General features: G+C 29.9%; 1 protein-coding gene across 3 annotated transcripts in view; it reads right to left on the bottom strand.

Annotated features, from left to right (window-relative positions):
• LOC100206897 (rho guanine nucleotide exchange factor 12) overlaps positions 1-25,146 on the bottom strand; it is a 120,411-nt gene that overhangs the window by 73,799 nt on the left and 21,466 nt on the right. For 2 of the 3 annotated variants that reach the window (XM_065788090.1, XM_065788092.1), the window contains 6 exons: positions 23,000-23,056; positions 10,104-10,171; positions 9,729-9,803; positions 9,146-9,196; positions 7,387-7,455; positions 1,663-1,920 (listed from right to left, as the gene is read on the bottom strand). In XM_065788090.1, the coding sequence (XP_065644162.1) occupies positions 1,663-1,920; positions 7,387-7,455; positions 9,146-9,196; positions 9,729-9,803; positions 10,104-10,171; positions 23,000-23,056 (578 nt within the window). The remainder of the gene's footprint in view (positions 1-1,662; positions 1,921-7,386; positions 7,456-9,145; positions 9,197-9,728; positions 9,804-10,103; positions 10,172-22,999; positions 23,057-25,146) is intronic. The other variant, XM_065788091.1, reaches the window with a different exon arrangement.

Here is a 25,146-nt window from a genome sequence, read left to right as displayed (position 1 = left end):
CTTAATTTTATTATATACAACTTTGCTATACTCTAGAAAATACATTACTATTTTATATGTATACTTTTTTTTTTTTTATAAAAAAGTTACAAGCACCTACTAAAACAACTTTTATAATTTCTTTTAATAGTCATAAAAATAATTTTTTTAAATTTTTTTCATAGTAATTGTAATAAATCAATAACAGTAATTAGAAAAAAAACATAATAAAAAAATTTGTGGCCCCTCATAACTCTAAGGCCCCCTGCGGCTGCAGGGGGGCTTAGAGTTAGGAGGGGCCCAAGCCGACAAATTAAAAATAAAAATTTCTAAAAGCTGTCACTGTAAAAAATAGTATGCATGTATTTAAACATATCAACATTAACAATTTGCACTATTATTATTTAGCTAAAAAAAACAACACTTTTCTTAGATTTTCAATATACAAGACTTACATATTGTAAGATACTGGCCTCTATGTCATTAAATTAAAATTGTGTTCAAGGTTTTTGTTTTCATGTATAGTTTTTTTGTTAAGAAGGGATGGGGGGGGGGGGGGAGATTAAGAGACCTAGAATAAATTTTTGCTTTATTAAAAATGCAGGACCAAACATACCATATCAAATGAAATGAATTTATTAAAGTCTGGTGAAGCTTTTTTAGGTTTTGAAATGTTGCTTTTGTAGCCAGAATTGTTAGATATTTCTGTACTGACACATATAACAATAATACAAATAATGATCTAATGAGTTTTAACAAATAACCTAAGTAACACAATTCTTTAATAAATCTATTCTATCATTGAAATTACAACTGCATACTTATGAACTATAAATTATGTTGTTATAAACTTATTTATAAAAATGTTTGACAAAAACTTGATTTGATTTTTTGGAGATAAAACTAAGTGAGAAACCAGTTTTGCACTTTATTTTTTATTTTTATTTATTGTTTAACATAATAAAACTAGTCACATACTAGATTAACAAACTTAGTAAAGCCTTCCAAATTACTTAAAAGATTTGAGGGGTAAAATTAATTTTATTTAACAATAAAATTGATGGTTAGCCAACTAATATAAAAATCTTCTTAATTTATTTTCATATAACTTAATTGCTCAAACCACTTACTGTTTAAACTGCTCATTTAATATTTATTTGCATTCCCCTATAATCATATTTTTACCCTTTATTTGCATTCCCCTTATAATCACAATTTATAACATTTATTTGCATTCCCCTTATAACCACATTTTTGAAAAAAATTAGTTGTAATAATCTTTTATTTTTACCAAAAATAAATTGAAACAAATTTTGAGATACAAAATCAAAAATCAAAAACAATGGTTTCAAAATAAAATCTAACAAAGTATTATCAGAGACATAACTCAATAAAAATAAAACTTATTCAATAAAAACATCTTGAAATAACTAGCTGAACATCTAAATACATGAGTTAGCTATTTAATGACCTTTAAATATATAATACCAATAAATATTATATACACAAATGTATATAACTAAGGTTAATATTATAATATAATTAAATGTAAAACCATACAATATATAATATCAAGTGTATTGTATGTTATCATTTTGTTACAACTATTATATGCATTTTAGAATTTTTATACATTACATAAACACATAGTTTCCATAAAAACAACTTCTATAAAAAACTAACCTTAGCAAGTTGCCTAATATGTGATGGTGCAGAAAACTTTAAACTAGGTGTAGGGCTACTCACTCTGGGTGAACATTGTTCCTGAACGTTTTGATTTTCAATTTCTTCTCTTGGATGTATTTTGTTTACATCTGTAGAACCAACATTAGCATCAATCTTTTGAGTATTAGAAGAATAAGGGCGTGTTAGTGGAGAAGCACGACTAATAGATTGATGTTCTGGACGAAATACTTGACGTGCAGTTTGACTTACACTGGACTAAAATAATTTTTTGCAATCTTAATCTTAAGTAAAAAACTTTACATAAAATTATAAACTTTACTTATTTGCATATGTTACAGCAAAGTTACAGCATCCCAAGATGTACTTTGCTCCACAATAGTAGTTTAAACCAAAATCAAGCACAGAGAAAGAAAAAAAAGTAACAAACGGAACATGCAAACATTTGTCATTTTTGGATTGTATTTTTGAAAATAAATTGATTATGACTATCATAAATAACATACATATCAATAATAATTATATTAAATGTACATTTAATTAAAAAAAGGTTTTTTAATGTATTATTTATAAGAATTCCAAAGAACTAATGTTTGAGGAAAATAAGAATTTTTAGAACACTTAAGAAACATCACAGTAAAAAGATAAGACTGAATGACGAGTAACACATTGAATTGAATGACGAGTAACACAAAAATGAATTTTAGTACAGATGGCACAAGAGATGCTAGCTCTTTAGAGCAGTGCCTATTATAGTATTTGTAGAAAAGAGAAGCAACATTACAACGATGTGATAATGGTTAGAGGTTGGCTGCATGAGCAGGTCCAACTATGTTTACAATGTGTTTTTTGCACCTTGTCTATGAGAGAAGGGCATCATTTGAAGATCTGCCCCAGATATAGCAACAGTATTCCATACAAGGATAGATTTGAGATTTATAGAGATAGCGAAAAGATTCCAGAGTAAAAAAGTGTCGAGCACAATAAAGAGAATTGCAGAATCAGCAGATGCTAATTTTGCAATTTGATATACGGTTTCCAAGAAAGATTAGAAGAATTAATCTTAGAAGATGAAGGGTAGATGACTCATTGAGTACATTACCATTCATAAAATAGGAAGATCTAGATTATTGCGATAAGGAATACCTGAAAAAAAATTGAGTTTGATTTGAGTTAAGGTTCACCAGCCATTGTGAGTTTTATGCTGTAGCAGATGTGTGATCCTTTTCAAGCTCAAATGCTCTCTCCAAACAACCAGAGAGTGTTGGCTTCTTATCAAGACAAGAATAAAGGGTAGTACCATCAGCTAACAATGTCACCTTAGATGTGAGAATTTCTGCAAGATCATTAATGTAAATTAAAAAGAGTATAGGGCCAAGAATGAACCTTGAGGAACCCCTGAAGATGTTACCTTAGATGTGAGAACCCCTGAAGTTACAGGATATGAAGGAGAGTGCTGTCCATCAAGGACAACTTTTATACTACGATTGATAAAAAAGGATTCAATAATCTTAAGGATGTTACTTTATACACCACAAGCTTGTGGAGAAGACCAGCCAAACTTTATCAAATATCGGTTATTACTGTTAACAAATCAGCTGTAAAACGAAAAGATCGAAATCCGTAATATTGATCAGAAAAAAAGTTATTAGATTCAAGATAAAGTGTTTTTAATTAAAGATTCAAAAACTTTGCTTATGATAGGAAGAAGTCTAATTGGACAGCAGTTAGACAAGTCAGATTGCTCTCCAGAGATCTTGAAAATAGGGACAACAGATGCTGCTTTCCAGCAGGCTGGAAAACAAGACTTTGATAAGCACTTGTTAATTAGTTTTGAAAATATAGACAACAGCTTCGGAGAACACTTTTGCAAGGCTATAACAGGTATGTTGTCTAGACCACAAGCTCTAAGCAGGAATCACTTTAGATACAGAAGCTGGAGTGATACGAATGTCAAGCAATGAATCAAAATGTTTGTCGGCTGTATCAGGTAGAACCCAACTAGTGGAATCTAGAGATAATATTGATGAAAAATTCTCAGCAAACAATTCAGCTTTGTCTTTATGTTAGGTGACAAACTTTGAACCATACAAGAGAGGTGGAACAACAGATTTGCCCTTACTATAGATACTGTTAAAAATTGTCTGGAAGTCACGAGAGCCTAATTTTTTAAATGAAATTCGAGATTTCGTGGCCTGAGAATAGTGGGCTTTGGCGTTAGACAAAACCTTTTTACAATTTTTTATAATTTAAAGCAATAGTAAACAGACATCTGCTTTCTGGAGAATTGTTTTGCTGATAGATATGGAAGTAATTTTTTTGATTGGAAATTGCAGCAGCGCAATGCAAGGAAAATTATGGAGAAGAGTGAGGCTTGACTTGGAATCATTGAGAGGGAATAAAAGATTCCATGAATTCAAGGAGTTATGTAAGAAGCACATTTGTCAGCAGGAAGATGAAAGATTTCTAGCCAAGGGCAATCACAAAGAAAATTACCGAAAGAGTCCCAGTCAGCTTTAAGGTAATTGTAAGAGGAAGGATAATAAGGGAATTCAGAAGAAGAATGAGATAATAGTTTTAGAGAGATCTGAGTAGAGATTGAAAAAGACAAAAGTTGTGGGCCTTAACCCCTGCAAAGTCACTGACACTAGAGCCAAGCCATTCAGTGTAATGAGCATTGAAGTTATCAACATAATTAAACATGTCAGACGCTTGGTTATCACAGTAACTGCAACTAATTGTAGATGATTGCAGTTAATGTGTTTATTTTTTAAGTTTGTTTTACATCTATTTTTCTAAGTTTTTTATTTTTTAAGTTTGTTTTACGTCTGTTTTTCTAATTAAATTTATGTTTTGTGTTATTACTCTTATCATAAATAAGTGAAACATGGAAATAAATTCAGAAAAAAATGATGAAAAAATCTTAAGAAAAAGTCAGCAAAGAAAAAGAAAGCTGATCCAAGTCTTTAGAAGAGAAACATAAAAGTTGCCAGAATAAAAGGTGATGAATTTGTTAACTACCAAGGAAATACTGTACCTCAAAAGTACACTGGCTTACCCTGTAGGTTAATTTTTTTTGTATTCAATGTTACCAAAAGTTTTACAATTTCATTTTCACAGATAAAAACTTTAATAAAACACAGTATGAAAGTATTTTTTGTTTCTTTTAGCTGCAAGAGAAACAACTGTCTTGAGAAAATTAACGAAGAGGATCAAATGGATATAACAAACCATTTCCATACCTTCAACACGAAAGATGAGCAGAATTTGTTCCTAGAATCCTTGATTGATTCCCAAGAAATAAAGCAGAGATGACCCAGGAAGGTAAAGGGTTTAAAAAAAAAAAGTGCTACTATTAAGTATCACTTTATGGTGGGTTCTAATCAAATGCAGGTATGCCTTAAAGCTTTTTTAAGTTTACATGCTGTTACAAAAAAACAAATTGAAAGATTGCGAGCTTTGAAAATAATTGGAAAAAACTCAGAGGATGAAAGAGGACGCCATATAATAGAAGGACTGTCTGAAGAAACCAAACTTTTTATCAGACAGCACATTGAAAGCTTTTCAATTAAGCAAAACCTATATGCTATCTAGATGCCACTTTAAATGGTAAAACTATGTATAGGCTGCTTAAAGAAAAATACTTTTCAATAAAAGTTGGGGAAACAAAGTTTTTTAACTACTTTAGAAAAAACTATAATCGTTCCTTTGGAGGGCCACAAGTTGACATATGCTGAACTTGTAAAGAACTCAATTTAAAGTTAAGAAATCCTTGCCTCAATGAGGCAGCAAAGATATGTGCTTAATCTGAACTTGATGTACATAAAGACATATCAAAAAAGTTTTATGATCAAATCCAATAAGACGTTAATGACAAGGATAATAGTCAAACTTTATCATTGCGTTTTGACTTTATGCGGAACATACAAATCCCAAGGGTAAAAAGGACAAAAAGCAGTACTTTTCAATAAGCAAGTTCGTGCATTGCACATATGATATGAATTTTTTATCTAAGGTTATTGGCCAACAATTCATCGATTCTATAATGAATCATAGCTTTTCCTTTAGAGCATTTGGTTGCCCAAACTTATGTTTTCCAAGTAAAGAAGGAAAAGTAACAATAAAGATTGAAAAAATGGCAGACATAAAAAAACTACAACCCTACATTCCAGTGGAGTTTGAAGACTTTTATGCTGAAATTTATGTGGCCAACAACTTTAAGTTGTTTAAGTTGAAAATGACTATGTTTTCATTGGTCCTATTGCTTAGACTAAAGAGATTTCTTTGAAGGTAGTATATATTTATAAAACTAGTTCATTATATATAGGGGTGTATGTAAATATTGATTTCTTGGTGTTTTTAGTAAATAACATCACTTTTTAAACACATTTATCTGTCTTTTTTTCAAATCATGCTAAGGGGGATAAGTCAAGCAACTTTAATGATTTTTTCATATTAAAGCATTGTAAATGTCATTAATCAAGTGGGATTCATGATAACTGGGGTTATAAAGAATTTATATACAAAAAATTACACCTTTTTGAATTAAAATAAAGATAATACAAAGTTTTATTTAGTTTTCTCAAAAATATGTTGTTGACTACTCCCCCTTTTAGCATGAGCAAATTCAATTATTTTAATGATAAAACATAAACATTTTAAAAAAATGTTTTAATTTAATAATCCTTTAATGTTTAAATTTGCATTATTAGATAATGTAGGAATTATAAAAGTTTTTTGATTGAATTGTTTTGATTTAAAGTTATAACCTCTTCAGATCCTGCATCCATTACAATGGACAACCGTTAAAAATTCATAGTTTATTAACGCAACAAGCTAACAGTTCAAAACCACTGTAAATTACAATGGACATAGTATTCGCATAATCCTTAAGCTAAAAAATAACAAATAAATTGTCTTTGTTTATTGTTGTTTGTTAATATTTTTGTTTATTAATAAGTCGTTAAACTAATAGTTTCAAAGTTTATTGTTTATCTCTTTTTGTAAAATCCCATAAGACTGTATAAATGCTTCATAATAAAAAAGATCTGTAAACAAATTGGTAAAATTTATTAGTAATGAAATAAATATAAAAGCTTGGAGTTCACTCAGTTCCTACCACAAGTCTATTGGCTGATAAAAGCTTCCCAATATATATATATATATATATATATATATATATATATATATATATATATATATATATATATATATATATATATATATATATATACATACATACATACATACATACATACATATATATATATATATATATATATATATATATATATATATATATATATATATATATATATATATATATATATGTATATATATATATATATATATATATATATATATATATATATATATACACACACACATACATTATTATATTCATATTGGCTTATTGAATTTACTAATTGTTTAAATTTTAACTTCAAACTAATATTTGTTTTAGGTATATAAAAGCTACATTAGCATATTGAGTTTAAAAATTAGTAAGCATTAAAGAAAATATAATACAGAGATAAAACAGAAATTATTACAGCAAAAAAAAAAAAGCAAAGAGATTATTAATGAAAAAAAAACAGAGATTAAAACTGAAATTATTGCTGCAAGAAAAAAAAAAAAGAGATTAAAACAGATTATTAGTTCAAAAAAAACAACAACAGATTATTCCTGCAAAAAAAGAGCAAAAGACTTGGTTAGTATTGTTACCTTATGATTTGATGTAAGTACTTTGAATTGATTTTCTAAAGCAGTTATGCGTATTTCACAGTCTGCAAGCTATATATGTAAAACAGAAAAATTTATTTTATGATTACTAATGCTAAATGTTTTTAAGATAAAAATGATCTTATGATAAACTTTTAAATTCTATGTTTTGAAAATTTGTTTAAACCATAATATATAATCAAATAATCTAATATATTATCCAATAATGCCAAGCTTATTTGTTATTAGGTAATCATCAATATCTATCAATATGATATTTCTTTAGCACCAACAATATATGTACTTTATGATTATCAGATAAAAGTTATGATTTTTTATTCTCTTGTGGTTACAAATGGTTAGCATTTATGTTATGATTACAAAAATCATTTTATGGTTATAAAATAAGAACATCATCATGATCATTTTTATATTTTTAAATCTGATTTTGACAAAGCAAAAATTGTAAAATATACTGTTTATACAGTGCAAGTTGGCATGTTTTATAAAACTTATGGTACTTAGAGTAGAACATTTTTTTTGTAATGTGAAACATTCATGAAAAGATTAGCATAATTATCTATTTTATGACATAATATAACATAATTAACATAATATTCCTTTGTACTACAATGCAAGTAAACTCATTTAGATACAGAAAAATAAAATTTCTTCTAAAAATTAAAATTGGAATCTATTTCACATTACTCAACCACTCCATAAAAAAATCTTTTAAATTGAATAATTATGCACAATAATAAATAAATAATAACTTAGAAAAAAAAACTAAGTAAACCAGACAGAAAACAATTAAGCAAAAATTACAGACAATTTATGACAATTTTTATTTAATTGCATTATTTAACTTATTTATTATTCACATAAACTTATACATTATTTACTAACTTATACATTATTTATTAACTTATGTAAAAACATGCTAAGTTTCAAAATTAGCTAACTCATGTTAAAATATGCTAACACGTCTTAAAATTAGCCAACTTATGTTAAAATATGCTAAGTTGTGTTAAAGTCTAAGCTACCTAATGTTAAAATAAGCTAAACACTTGAAATATTTTAAATTTTAGTAAATAATGTATCAATTTGTTATACTAACATGACACCCATTATCACAATTGTTTTAAATAGAATAGAGAGTGGAAAATTTTATTACTTATGTTTCCATTTCCAAGAAATAATATTTAAGATGTTTAAAATGTTTCCATTTCCAATAAATTCTGAGAAAAAAGAAGCAGTTTAATAATAATCACCCAAAGATAATTTTTTTTTCTTGAATATTTTTCTTAAACAATTTCAACATAATAAGCATTAATAGTATATGCAACAGATCTGGTTATATTATTTTAATGGGACACAAGAAACAACAAATTAATTGCATCAAGCAATTTTTTGTTATTTTTAACTTTACAAAATTACTACAGTCAAAGAGGCTACATTTTTTATTTTTTTCAACCTTTTAACACTATAACTTAAAAATAATTTGACAAATAGCAGCTACACAATGAAGCTTTGCAGCTATGTGAAGAATTAATTTTAGTGCTACCAGCTATAGGAAGCAACCAGAGTTGATATTTGACCCCAATAATCTATTCCTTTTTTAGCATTTATGCAGAAAGAAACTGCATAGATAATAAAGTACTTATATGAAAAAGTTAAAAAGAAAAAGTCGCCAATTCACATTGTTTTTTCAATTCAAATATTATTCAAACTAATAAAATTTATGGCTTTCAAATAAAATTACCTCTTGTTGAGACTTTGGAGACTTTGATTTCATATAATCCTCATAAACTTTCTAAAGTTAAAAAAACTTCATTAAAGAAAGTTTTATTTTAGTATTATTCAATATTGTGTTTGTTATGTTTTCTCTATTTGGTGATTGGTATTGATTTTATTGGGAGATTGGTATTAATCTATTGGTGATTGGTATTTATTCTATTGGATGATTGAATACTTAATTGAGTGTATGATGCACATTACACATTTATGCATTTAGAAACTTTACTCAATGTGATATTTAGTATCTTAACTATTTTGAGGTTAAAAAATAAAAAATACATATATAAAAAGTTGAATATAATAGAGCATATAGTTCTATCATGTACTAATAAAATCACTTTAGAGGTAAAATAGGTTAGATCATTAATATAGAAAACAAACAATACAGGACAGAGGATAGCACCTTATCCTCTGTCCTGTATTGTTTCAATGGTCATTACACTAAATGCTTATTACACTGAATGCTCATTTCACTGAATAACTTGATTAAAATTAAAAGATCACTTGAAGATGGAAGCAGGACTATATATAAAAATTATGAAATATACCTTCTGATATTCACGCTCTTGATTTAGAGTGCGCTCAATGTCACCTGCACGCTCAGATATTGGTTTGACAGAATTCTAAATATAAAACAAGACTAAAGGAAAAACTTTTTATCATTAGTATTACTATTTTTATATCAATTATTTTTTAGTTAAACTTGTTAAATATTAGAAATTTCAAAAATCTATAAAATTGCTTTCGAAAAATGAATATAATTTAAAAAATAAGAAATCATAAAAATGAATACAATTAAATAAAAAAATGTAAAAATTTTTTGAATTCATCTGACAAATACAAATCAAAAAAATAACAAAAAGAATATGCAGCCTAAGATACTGCAGCACAGCTTTGTTGCAGTATATTTAAACAAATCATACCGCGTATGCTGAGAGATTATTTCCAAGTGAAACAGATCTTCTATGGTTTGAAATGTTTGATTGATCAACTAAAAAGAATGTAAAAAACTTGAAAATTATGACCTAAGACAATTATTTACAAAAAAACTTTTTTTTCAACAACTAATTATAACAAAGACTTAGGTAATGGTGAGAAAGAGTTGCAGCATTTTTTTAATAAGAAAATGTGAACAAAAGTGAATGCAAATATCTAATTTAAGTAAACTTTAAATTAGGAAAAAAAACATATATCAAGAACAACCCTCAGAATTAGGGTTGGCATTCGGCAATGCCAACCTTAAAGTGTTCGAGGTCAGCAAAAAACTGCCGACCTCATTTCGATGTTTTATGGTCATACCCTTGTTTCAAATTTTTTTTTCCAACCTGATGCTGACCTCTAAAAGATTGAGGTCGGCAAATTATTGCTGACCTCTAAAAGATTGAAGTCGGCAAATTATTGCAGACCTCAATTTTCCTAATTCGAGGGTTGCAAGCATTACAATTGAACATTTACTTGAAAATTGCAGCAATATATCCTTAATTTTGATTTATAGTATTTATTTGTCATTTTATAAAGTCTTTTGTTTATTTAATACTATTAAAACAATTGTTGTACAACACAGCTTAATGGACGAAGTGGTTAGCTTGAAGCGTTTCTGAAGTGCATCGCCGCGGTTTAAAGCCATAGGCTTATTTATTTTTGATTTTTTGATTTTTTTAAAATACAAAATAAAACATTTTTGAAGTTCTATAGATATAATATACATAAACATATATAAAGATATTATATATTATAACAAATGCTCACCTAAAAGTGCTTAAGGTCTGCAAAAAATTGCAGACCTCATTTCTATGTTTTATGGTAACCCCTTTGTGTCAAATTTTTTTACCAACCTATAACAGTTTTAGGTTAATTAGAAAAAATGAGGTTGGCAATAAATTGCTGACCTCATTTTTTCTAATGGCAAGGGCTGATATATATTATTTATGAAAAACTGGCTCAGTTTTTCTACCCATTAGTTTTCATAATAAAGCTATTTAAGTGAACAAAAATTTTTTTAGAATTTAGACATGTATTTGATTGTCTTCCTTTAAATATTCACTAGAATTGGCGCAGCCAATTTTTGTAGTGATTAAATCTTAATTGCATAGAACTTTTTAAAAAGATTTTGTTCATGAAAACAGATTTTATCTATCTCATAATGTTGCTGGCTTTTACTGCAAATTCCTTTTTTTAAATGTGCTAATTGAGAATCCAAGTAATTAACATGCTAAAGTCAACAGTCAGTTAGAATTACTGCAAAACTAACTCCAATGGACATATTGTAACCATATTAAAATATTATTTAGTTTTTTTTTTACTTAGAGTTGCCAAATCCAAAATGCATAACTTTATAAAGCCAAGTTACAACTGACTGATAAAACTTAAGAATGTGTCAAAGAAGCAACTGTATTAACTTCTCTTTGGGAGTTTTCATGATTCAATATCTCAGTTATTAATTTTCTGTAATCAGCATTCGACTATGCAAAAACAGTACTTCATCATTCCAACCATATTATTTACTTAAATTATAAAATTATGTTCAAACACCCACAAAATAAATCCTTGTGGGATACCATTGGTGATATCATCCTAATTCAACATGCTTTTGTCATCACAACACATTGCTATCCATTTATTTATTTGAGTTCGATCCCCACCACGGCCCTGGTAGTACAGCGCTCAACTTGTTTCTTAGCATAGCAGCGCTCAACTTGTTTCTCAGCGTAGCTGTCAAGGTTCGTGTTTCAGAGTTACAGAGTTGAGGGCTGTAACCAAAATTTAAGTAGCCTCCTTGGCTGCAGTGGCCTTGGGGAGGTAAATTCATGGCCTTGGGGAGGTCAATTAACACATTAAAAAAAAAAGAAAGAGAAAGTTATCCACTCCAGTGACTTGCAGTTTATTTAGGTAACATTTAAATACTTGTTTCTCTAAATTCCAAAACTTTTCCGGTTAAAAATAGTGCCATGTCAAAAATTCTCTGGAGAAACTGTTGCAAGTGTGATACCTGACTCCTAATGGTCTGTTACAGCGTAATATTTAGAGTGAAACTAGAAGATTTTTTTCTGCCACATCAAAAATTCTCTGAAGAAACTGTTGTAAGTGTGATGCTTGACTCCTAATGATCTGTAGCAACATAATATCTACAGTGAAATTTAAAATTTTTATCTTTTTGCCAAAATTTGCTGTCTTTCAATTTTTACGGAATTTCATCATATAACTTTTTCTATTTCCCTTGAGAACAATACCTAGATATTGTTAAAAGATATTGTGGTTAAATATGATTCACTTGATATTGGGAAAGGCAACAAAGAAAACAAAATAAGCATTGTTTTATTATGTTTCAAACAAGCCAATCACAGGAAATAGCTTCTTCATTTTTTATGATTGTATTTAATAAACAAATTTTAGGAAATCAAAATGGGTCTTTCCTGGACCCCTTCAAATTGCTTGCTCAATATTAAAAGCGTTAGGTCTTTGATTTCGCGGACTAACAGCATCAAACTTAAGCAGTTTTTTCCTGATAACCTCATCAATTATATCTGATTTATTATGCTAGGAAAGATTGTCATTGGGCATAATAACATCAACATGGTGTACATCAACTTTACTTTCAATGTAATCAGGAACAGAAAAGTTGTCAGTCATGTTACTTTAATCTAAAGGAAATTTAATTAGTTAAATTATTTAAAATTTGGAAACTAAAGAATATGAATAGAAATGTAAAATTAGAACTTATTGAACAAAAATGTATGTTTGTGTTCTGTTTAAATCTCTGATGCAGTATGAGCTCAGTAACTAACTTGTGACTCCAAGTATAAAATCTACGCTCACCTTAATCTCTAGTAATTTGTTAGATGTAATGTTTTTATTTAATAGATTTATAAAATATCATAGCTAATGTTTTAAGTACTGCTTACAGGAAGTAACTCCTTTTAGCTACTCCAGGTCAGGTTCAGGATAACCACAATCACCCTACTTTTGGTATCATATAACCCAGTACTACCTACCCTGCGCCATGCTGCCTTGAAGGGTGTACTTTTTAAGGCAACAGCTAGGATAAACAAACTCTGACTTAAAACTCTTAAAGTAAAGACTAGAGATGATGTCTCAATAAAAATACTCATCTTGGGCAGATATTAACTGCATCCAGCTACTGTCTTGTAAAAGGCCTCCTAGGCAAAGACTTAAGGAGTAACCAGATTAATTCTGCTAACCAACCTCGAACACTTTCTTCACTTATTGACCTGGCATAGATGTAAACCTTCATTACATTGCTTCCTGCCTAGGATGATGAATGCTAGATCTTCTTAAATCTACTCATAGGTTATTGCATGCACCTCCTTGATAGTGGCTATGCAACTGTTCCTGATAGCACCTAATGAGGGTACAGCTCTAAAACTCAGTTTATTGGGTCTAAGGGTGGCTGGTAGTAAGGTTTCCCAAACTCTGTAGTAGCTCTCAGAGAGGCTGATTCCACCAACAGCTGCAAAATATCAGAGTATTAACAGTGCCATGTTGCGTATAGGTGTGGATTGTTGAGGCCATATAAGGAGCCCTATGTTACGACTTAGGGTTACTTAACAGGACTGAGACAACTGCTTAGGTGCTTAGAAGACTGTGCTCTTTATATGAATGGGTCAAGTTCAAAATTTAAATCATGCCAAAAGAAGCCAAAAATAATAAACATAAAAAACAATCCCCACCAACTAACCGTTTTCAAATAATTATGATCTGTAAAGCAACATTCAATCAGTTGAATCTTATCTTTTCTAAAATTCACAAGACTTGCTTGCTTATAGTGAGACTAATATAAATTCTGCTATTCCTTCAGATTTCAGTGTTGATGGGTACTACTATTTGATTTGCAAAGACTCAAAAGTCGCATATTTGGTTTGATTGTATACATACGCATCAGTTCACTTATTTGTTGTGAAATCAGATTCAAATCCTTTGACAATTCTTTTGAATTTTTTCACTTGGCACCTCTTTAATCTATCACCTTTCTCTTTGTTCTTTTATTTATTTATTGTTCTCCTTTTTCCCAAGATTATACTTTTTTAGATGTAATTTCGGATCAAATTAGGTTGAAGTTGGCATCTTCTAGCTTTTGCCTAAAAAGGCATATCCACATGGCAGGAGGACGTGAAGCAGATTGTACTGGGTTACATGTTACCTACTACTGGTAACAAGTAACCCAGTACCATCTGCTTCATGTCCTGCTGCCTTGTTGGAAACGCCTTTTTAGGCAAAGACTAGGAGATGCCAACTCCAACTTAAAACACCCACTGCCTTGGGGTTCTTGCTTGAATAAAGGCTAAGGATGGTGTCTCGAAAAAAATACTCATCTTGGGCAAATGTTTAATGCATCGGGCTACTGTCTTGTAGAAGGCTTCCTAGGCAAAGACTAAAGAGGGTAAACAGATTCTATCTATTGACCAGTCTCGCACCCCTTCTTCATCTAATAGGCTGGGGCAGATGTTTTTAATACATTGTTTCCGGTTTAGAGTGTTGAATGCTGGAGCTTCTTGACTCAATGCATGGGTTTTGCTTGTGTCTGTTTTTATGACTAGGCAACTCATTCTATTATCTCCTAATGAGGATACAGCTCTAAAACTCAGTTTTATGGTTCTGAGGCCGGCTGATAGTCAGGTTTCCCGAACTCTGTGGTAGCTCTCAGAGAGGCTGATTCCATCAACAGCTGAAAAATATCAAAGTATTAACAGTGCCATGTTGCGCATGGATGGTGTCCCTGTTTGTACTTTTAGTGTGCATTGCGGAGGCCACATTTGGAGCCCTTTGTTATGGCTTAGGGTTTATTAGTAGTAATGAGGCAATTGCTTGGGCTATTAAACGGTGTTCTGAGTACTATTTATGCTTTGAGTCAAGTTCTTCAATCTAATTTAAAAATGAATAAAGTACCAAAAACTATAAAACACAAAAAACCATCATGATCACCAAGTTCTTTAAACCTTTCTCTAAATCATTCACTAATATTCGTGGTCTTTGAAGTAACTTTTCTTCTGTTGAGTCTTATCTCTTGCAAAGTTCACCAGACCTACTTGCTCTTTGTTAGACTAATTTGAGTTTGGCTGTCTCATTTTGTGATCTTAGTGTTGATGGTTATCTTCCTCTAATTCGTAAAGACTCCAATAGTCACAGGCTTGGTCTCGGCATTTACATTCGTAAGAATTCACCCATTTGTCATGAAACTAGGTTTGAATCAACAGACTATTCTTTCATGTGCTTTCATTTAGCACCACTTCACTCTATCGCCTTTCTCTTTGTTGTATATTCCTCCTTCATCTCAAGCTGCACTCTTTTTTGAAGTTATTTCTGATCATACTAATGAAGCCCTCTCTCTATATCCATCAGCCAATATTGTTGTTGTCGGTGACTTTAATGCTCATCACACTGAATGGCTCTAGTATCAGTGATTCTGCAGGCATTAAAGCCCACAACTTTTGCCTTTCTCAATCCCTAACTCAAATAGTCAACTTTCCAAATCACTTTCCAACTCGCTTTCCAGACAACCCGAATCATTTACCTTCTCTACTCGACTTGTGTCTTGTCTTGATCTTAGGCAGTGCTTAGTTTTTCTACATTTACCTTTAGGTGCTTCTGATAACAGTTTGATCTCTCTAAAACTAATATCTCATTCTTCTTCATCACCTGAATCCCTCTATTATTGTACCTCTTACAACTACAGTAAAGCTGACTGGGATTCTTTCCATGATTTTCTTCGTGATGGCCCTTGGGTAGAAATCTTTTATTTTCCTGTCGACAAATGTGCTTCTTCCATAACTTCGTGGATTTAGGCTGGCATGGAAACTTTTATTCCCTCTTAACAATTCCAGGTCAAGCCTCACTCTCCTCCATGGTTTTCCTCACATTGTGCTGCTGCGATTGTCAATCGGAACCGTTACTTCCATACCTATCAGCAAAACAATTCTCCAGAAAACAGACGTCTGTTTATTACTACGAGAAACAATTGTGAAAAGGTTTTGTCTAACACCAAAGCCCGCTATTCTCAGGTCTTGAAATCTCATCTCAAAAATTAGGCTCTTGTGACTTCTGGAGAATCTTTAATAGTATTATTAATAAGGGCAAATCTTTAATTCCACCTCTCTTGTATGGTTCAGACTTTGTCACCTCACCTAAAGACAAAGCTGAATTGTTTACTAAGAACTTTACATCAATATCATCTCTTGATTCCACTAGTTGCATTTTACTTGGTATTGCCAACAAACAGGTTGATACTTTGCTTGACATTCGTATCACTCCAGCTTCTGTATCTAAAATGATTTCCTGCTTAGACTCTTCTACAGCTTGTGGGCCGGACAATATACCTGTTATTGTCTTGCAGAAGTGTTCTCCGGAGCTATTGTCTATACCAGCCTACTGGAAAGCAGCATCTGTTATTCCTATCTTCAAAAATTCTGGAGAGCAATCTGATTCGTCTAACTAACATCCCATTAGTCTTCTTCCTATCATAAGCAAGATTTTTGAATCTTTAATTAACAAACACTTAATTTCTCATCTTGAATATAATAACTTTCTGACCATCAATATGGATTTCGATCTTCTTGTTCTACAGCTGATTTGCTAATAGAAATAACCGATAGTTTTTATCGTGCACTAGATAAAGGTGGAGAGATTAAGGCCATCACTTTTTTTTTGAAAATCTGACATTTGAAACATTGACATTTGAAAAGCTTTTGATAAAGTTTGGCATGCTGGTCTTTTCCATAAGCTTTCTTCTTATGATGTATCTGGCAACATCTTTAAGATTATTGAATCCTTCCTTGCCAATTGTAATATAAAAGTTGTCCTCGATGGTCTTCTTCTTATTCTGTAACTTCAGGGGCTCTTCATGGTTCTATTCTCGGCCCTATACTCTTTTTAATTTATATTAACGATCTTCCAGATATTCTCACATCTAAGGTGGCATTGTTTGCTTATGATACTACCATTTATTCTTGTCGTAATAAGAAGCCAACACTCTCTGAATGCTTGGAGAAAGCATTTGAGCTTGAAAAGGATCTCACTTCTGCTACAGTATGGGGCTCTCAGTGGCTGGTGAACTTCAATACAGATAAAATTCAATTTTTTTCAGCCAATCGTTATCGCAATAATTTAGATCTTCCTATATTTATGAACGGTGATGTATTCGATGAGTCATCCACTCTTCATATTCTAGGATTAACTCTTACTTCCAATCTTTCTTGGAAACCATATATCAAATCTGTTGCAAAATTAGCATCTGCTAAGGTTGCATCTCTTTATTGAGCTTGACACTTTCTTACTCAGGATTCTATTCTCTATCTCAATAAATCTCAAATCCAGCCTTGTATGAAATATTGTTACCATATCTGGGGCGGATCTTCAAATGATGCCCTTTCTCTTTTAGACAAGGTGCAAAAACGCATTGTAAACATAGTTGGACCTGCTCTTGCAGCCAACCTCCAACCATTATCACATCGTCATAGTGTTGCTTCTCTTTCTCTTTTCTACAAATACTATAATGGGCACTGCTCTAAAGAGCTAGCGTCTCTTGTGCCATCTACTAAAATTTGTTCTAGTGTTACTCGTCATTCAATCAAGTCTCATCCTTTTTCTGTGACTGTTCCTAAGTGCTCCAAAAACGCTTATTTGTACAGTTTTTTTTCAAACATCAGTTCTTTGAAATTCGCTTCCTTCATCTTGCTTTCCTGATTCATATATAATTTGCAATCCTTTAAGTCGCCTATCAATCGTTATCTTGTTCTACAATCTTCATCTTTTCTCTTCCAGTAACTTCCAACTTTAATTAGTGGTTGCTTGCAGCCTTGTTGGAAGCAAAGATATTAAAAAAAAAAAAAATTGACTATGACCTCTCTCTTTACCCCATTGAGAATATTGTTATTATTGGTGACTTTAACATTCATCACACAGAATGGTTCGGCTCTAACACCACTGATCCTGCTAGCACTAAAGCCTATAAATTTTGCATTTTTCCATCTCTTACTCAGATTGTTAACTTTGTGACTCATTTTCATGACAACCCTTATTATTTACATTTACTCCATGATTTATGCCTTGTCTCTGATCATAGCTTGTGTTCAGTTTCTCTTTTTTCTCCTTTACGTGGTTCTGACCATGCAATGATCTCTATAAATCAACTTGTACCTTTTTTTCAAACTCACCCTATTATTGCATTACTTACTTCTATATGCAAGCTGACTGGGACTCTTTTTGTGAATTCCTTTGTGATGGTCCTTGGGCTGATATCTTTTCTCCCTCCGATGTAACATCCTGGGTTCAGGTAGGAATGGAAGCTTTTATTCCTTCTTGTCAATTATAAGTTAAGCCTCATTCTACTTCATGGTTTTCACTTTCTTGTGCAGGTGCTATATATCTAATCATAATTATCTTTTTCAAAGGAGAACAAAAATTTAGTATTTATTATTGCAAGAAATCGATGTAAAAAGGTGCTGTCTGATCCTAAGCTCCATTATTCTCAATTCACTAAATCTTGTATCTTGTCTTAGAAGTTAGGATCTAAAGACTTTTGGAAAACCTTCAACAGTGTGATTAACAAGTGTAGGTCTAAAATTCTATTTCTCATTCATTGGATTAATCGTATTACCTCTCCCAAGGGTAAGACAGAACTATTTGCAAAAAACTTTGCTTATAATTCTACTCTTGAATCTTATGGCGATTCTCTTCCTTCCATTCCAATTAAACAGTTTAACAAACTGTTAGACATTCAAATCACTCACACTTCTGTTGTCATATCTCAATTAAACTCTTTAACTCTTAAAGTCATATCTTAATTTAACTCTTCTAAGGCCACAAGCCTTAGAAGAGTTAAATTAAGACACAGACAACATTCCTGTCATAGTCTTACAAAATTGTTCTCCAGTCTCTTCAATTCTCTCTAAACTATTTAATAAGCGCTTGATTGAGTCTTGTTTCCCTGCCTGCTGAAAAACAGCATGTTGTTCTAATTTTCAAAAACTTTGGAGAACATTCTGAGCCCTCCAATAATCGTTTGATCAGTCTTCTTTCTGTTATTAGCAAGGTCTTTGAGTCTTTGATCATGTAAGCCAAGTATTATAACTACAGATCTTAATAATTAACACAGTTCAGTTAGTTGTAAATACTATGACACATAGTATTTACAACTAACTGTATATATATAGTGTTTATATATATACTAAAAATTAATCCTAATTAGGATCTTTATATAGAACTCATAATAAATTACCTGGGGGTATTAGTAGGTATTACTGAGCCCAATTTATATGTAAACAATATAAACATAACAAAATAGCTATAAATGGGTTTTAAAACTAATAAATATATCTATAAACGGGTTTAACATAGAGTATTGCTCCACTGAGACCTACTCTTCCAAATGTCTGAATCTCTTTTTGTTAAAGCTACAAAGCCTTACAAAAAATATAATAATTGGTAGCATCTTCTTTTACATAGCATCCTTCTATGAATCAAGAAAAATTTTATTTAACAAATAATGAAAAAAAGGATTTTCTTATGGGAGATTTAGATAATATGAAGATTTAATATATCTTTTATATAAGTTAAATTAGATATTGATACAATATCTGAAAGATATTATACCAATATCTAATTTTATGGCACAATTTATCTGCATTCCTAGGAAAACTAATCACCCCCAAAAAACTCTATCTTCCAGAGTTTTAACAAAAATGTATTTTTTGAAGATGCTTCCAAAATTTCCTGGGGTCTCTTTATTAAAAAAAGATGGTTGTGTAAATCAATTTTTCAGTATTCTTTTAAAAACATTCAAAAAAAATCTTAGACCCGCATGCTCAATATAAAAAACTAACCAAGTAGCAAGTTAAACTTAAATCAAAACCATGGATCACAAGTAGCATACTTAGATTTATTTCCATTAAAAACAGACTATAAAAATATACAAAATGTAACAATATTAGTATTAAAAATGAACTGTTTATAAAAACAGAATCAGCTATCTATTAAAACTTAATAAAAAATCATATAACATAACATATTTAGTAGAAACAAAAAAATTAAATGTCTAACTTCATTAAAACCAATCTTAGAACCGGAAAAAGCTTTAGTCCTAATACCCTTCCTACATTCCTTCTTAAACTTCTTCCAGTTATTATTTATAATCCTCTCAGTATTATTATGAATAACTTATTTCAAAATGGTTCATTCTTAGACACTTCAAAAGTTGCTTAAGCCATATCGATATTTAGGAAAAGAATTTTTCTAACCTAAGCAAACTTCTTGAAAAAGTTATGCATAAGAAGCTATATACATTTTTGGATAAACTTAAATGCCTTTACAAATACTAGCATATGTTTCATGCTAATCATTCCACAACCCACTAACTTATTAAAATCACTGAGTCAATTAGAAAAGCTCTTGATGATAAATATTTTGCATGTGGTGTCTTTGTCAATCTACAAATAGCATTCGATACAGCAGATCACTCAATCCTACTCAAAAAACTAGAATATTATGAAATTAGAGGAATGGTTAACTTCCTATCTTCACAACAGATTTCAGTTTGTTTTGTTTTATTAATGACTCAAAATCTATTCAAATAAAACGTTCCAATGGTGTCCCTTAAATAAAACGTTCCAATGGTGTCCCTTAAAACTCAGTACTAAGACTACTACTTATTCTTCTTTACATTAATGACCTCAATAACTCAGTTAAGTTACATTAATGACCTCAATAACTCAGTTAAGTTACATTAATGACCTCAATAACTCAGTTAAGTTACATTAATGACCTCAATAACTCAGTTAAGTTACATTAATGACCTCAATAACTCAGTTAAGTTACATTAATGACCTCAATAACTCAGTTAAGTTACATTAATGACCTCAATAACTCAGTTAAGTTACATTAATGACCTCAATAACTCAGTTAAGTTACATTAATGACCTCAATAACTCAGTTAAGTTACATTAATGACCTCAATAACTCAGTTAAGTTACATTAATGACCTCAATAACTCAGTTAAGTTACATTAATGACCTCAATAACTCAGTTAAGTTACATTAATGACCTCAATAACTCAGTTAAGTTACATTAATGACCTCAATAACTCAGTTAAGTTACATTAATGACCTCAATAACTCATTTAAGTTACATTAATGACCTCAATAACTCAGTTAAGTTACATTAATGACCTCAATAACTCAGTTAAGTTACATTAATGACCTCAATAACTCAGTTAAGTTACATTAATGACCTCAATAACTCAGTTAAGTTACATTAATGACCTCAATAACTCAGTTAAGTTACATTAATGACCTCAATAACTCAGTTAAGTTACATTAATGACCTCAATAACTCAGTTAAGTTACATTAATGACCTCAATAACTCAGTTAAGTTACATTAATGACCTCAATAACTCAGTTAAGTTACATTAATGACCTCAATAACTCAGTTAAGTTACATTAATGACCTCAATAACTCAGTTAAGTTACATTAATGACCTCAATAACTCAGTTAAGTTACATTAATGACCTCAATAACTCAGTTAAGTTACATTAATGACCTCAATAACTCAGTTAAGTTACATTAATGACCTCAATAACTCAGTTAAGTTACATTAATGACCTCAATAACTCAGTTAAGTTACATTAATGACCTCAATAACTCAGTTAAGTTACATTAATGACCTCAATAACTCAGTTAAGTTACATTAATGACCTCAATAACTCAGTTAAAATCTCAACTGCTTACCACTTTGTTGATGATACTAACTTACTCATTATCAACAAATCTTTAAAAAAAATTAACAAACACATTAACCATGATCTTGTTAATCTATTTCAGTGGCTCTGTTCAAATTACATAAAAATTTTAAATTAAAGTTAAATTTTAGACTAATTGGCAAAAAATCAATTCTGGAAAATATACCATGACATTTTCGGCTCTCGTATACTTGTTAAACAATATAATTGAAAAAAAAAACATACTTGGGAACAATCCCAATAGCAAGCTACTACAAGGATATCTCATCTTCAAAGCAAGGCATTAAAGATAATGTATTTTCAGAATCACAAGTTCGACTCTAATGTGCATATCCTACTTAGTCTTGGACTTAGCAATGAAATTACGCAGATCAAATAGATGGCTTAAGTTTGCCATTATGTCAATCTAAAATTACTTTTAAACATAAACTATTTTTCACTCTCACGTATGATATACTTGATACTGTAATTTTATAATAATGTATTTTTAGAATTACAACTACAAAATGTGCTTTATATTACTTTTATGATTCCTAAACTTTGTGATCTTGTTCAACTCTTTAATTGTCAGTTTGTCTGGAACCACCAACACAAAAAATACTACTTACCTTCAACAACTTCTTCCTTAAAATTGCAAACAACTGTTACTTTCTTTAATCTATTAATAATCTGAACCTACAAGTCTTAATACATCGTTCTGCTATTTATGAACATAAGTCCATAAAGTATCAAAGTATAAAATCTTGGAACATAGGATTGGATCTAAAAGCTATCAAATCAAACTATGTTTTTAAAGCAACTTATTCCACTCCTTTCTATATAAATACAGTTAGTATATTCAAAGATATGTGAATGTATATAAGTATGTGTATTACTAGTATTATTAGATTACAATTATTTTTGTCATGATTATTGTTATTAAATTCATTATTATTTGTGTTATCGTTGTGAAAATCACAAAAATATTATTTATTAACCTACAAAACAAGTAAGAACAAAAAATTCAAAAAACAATATTATAACACATGATACAATTAGAAAACTAAAGAATGAATAAAATATTTATCATTACCTGATTTTGGAGATGGATTTTCTTTCCCAAGCAAAGTAAGAGCAACGAATGATCCACCTATGAAAAAAAAAGGTTTAAATTCTTTTTAATCATACTCAATTTAACTACCTAATTATATTGGATACTTCAAGTTTTATATATATATTTATATATATATATAATATAATTTTTTTAGTTGGTTGATACCTGAAACTTTAAAGAGCATTCTGAGATAGTTATGTACATACATATATATATATATATATATATATATATATATATATATATATATATATATATATATATATATATATATATATATAAATATGCATATATATATATATATAATATATATATATATATATAAATATGCATATATATATAAATATATATATATATATATGCATATATATATATATATGCATATATATATTATATATATATATATATATATATATATATGCATATATATATATATATATATATATATATGCATATATATATAAATATATATATATATATATATATGGATATATATACATATATATATGGTTTAGTGAGTGAATATAATCGTATTTTTAGGTTATGGGGGTAATCGAGTATTTATTTTATTAATTACCCGGGTATCCGGGTAAAGGAAAAAAAATTTACCCACACCATGTTGTGTTAATTAAATTTAAAATAAAATGCAACAATTTTAGTTTTAAATCTATTTTTTATTTAAAAAATAATACTTTAAAAATACAAGTTTGTCAACCGTTTCCATTTTCAACTGATTTCGGGTTTTTGTGACAAAAGCTGAAGCTACCGAAAACACTCTTTCACTTACTGTTGACGTTGGTTGTATTGTCAATAATGCTGTAAAAAGTTTTCCAATAGAGTCACCTTGTTTTGAACAATCTTTCTCCCACAACTTCATTTCTTTTTACAATGTGGATTTTCTCTCATTATTTTCTTTCGGAACAGTCATAGTTAATTCAATTGTTTTTTGGAGTTCATCATAATTTGAAACCAAACCATTATTTGAAATTATTTCTTCATTTTCAATTGTTAACTCTGTATTCATCTGTGTGTTTGCAGGATCTTCATTGAACAGCCTTTTGAAGGTTTTTTTAGCCAATAAATGAATAGAACTTTTTTTTAAATAAGTAAAATGGCAGGTAATCTCTGGTTTAGGATAATTTCCAGATTGTAAAAAACGCAAGAGTGATACAACATCCTCATTTCGTCTTTCTTCAATTCTTTTCTTCAAAGCAGTGAACATTTCCATGGCTAACTGCGTATTTGTTTCTTTTAGTTTGTTTAGCAAAAAAATGCATACTCCTTCAGCTTTTAAAAGATTATTATTATCTTTACTGAGCTCTTTAACAGCAAGCTCAACCGGTGTAAAACATGTGATACTTCTTCTAAAACTTTGATATTTTTTTGTGAACATTTTTGCTGACCTAATTCCATTGGAGCCTTTTGTATACAATCGTATATTTTTATGAAACGATTTACCATTGGTATTATTGAGTTCCATCTTGTTTTGCAATCGAGTAGCAATCGTAACTTTTTGCCTTCTTGATCTATTATATGCTTTTCAAGAACACTGCTTCGAACTGAAGAATATTTGAAAAATTTAATAATTTTTCGTGTTTCATCAAGAATTTTGCCAATGTCTTCACGAAAGATTGGTAATTGTCTAACTAAATCATTTTGGAAATTTAAGTTACCATCAAAAGCAAATGCATCAGCTACCTCATCATTTTGTTCGGTAGTTTCAACACAATCATCATCTGCTAAATTTTCATCATATTCTAAATTCTCATTATCTTGGAAATTTGTATCAATTACCGCATCATCATTCGTAATTAAACTCCCACTTTTTTTATAAAATACATCAAGTACAGCAAGACGTATAGCATGGTTGTAGCATAACTGAGAAAATGGTAAAATATTTTTCCCATATTTTACCATGACTGATGCTCCATTATGTGTGGATACGACGATATCATTATCCATTTCAATTCCATAATCTTTAAGTTTTGCTTTTACCAAATCGATAGTGGCATTTGAATCACAAGAACCTATTATTGCAGATAGACCCAAGACTACAGGTGGCTTTGTTACTGAATGAAGAGTGATATTCATGAACCTTCTAATGTTTATATCACTCCATTCATCGA

The sequence above is a fragment of the Hydra vulgaris genome, chromosome 01 (assembly GCF_038396675.1).
Source record: "Hydra vulgaris chromosome 01, alternate assembly HydraT2T_AEP".
Lineage (NCBI taxonomy): Eukaryota > Metazoa > Cnidaria > Hydrozoa > Anthoathecata > Hydridae > Hydra > Hydra vulgaris.
Note: the sequence above shows the minus strand (reverse complement) of the source record. Positions and strands in the feature narration are given on the sequence as shown.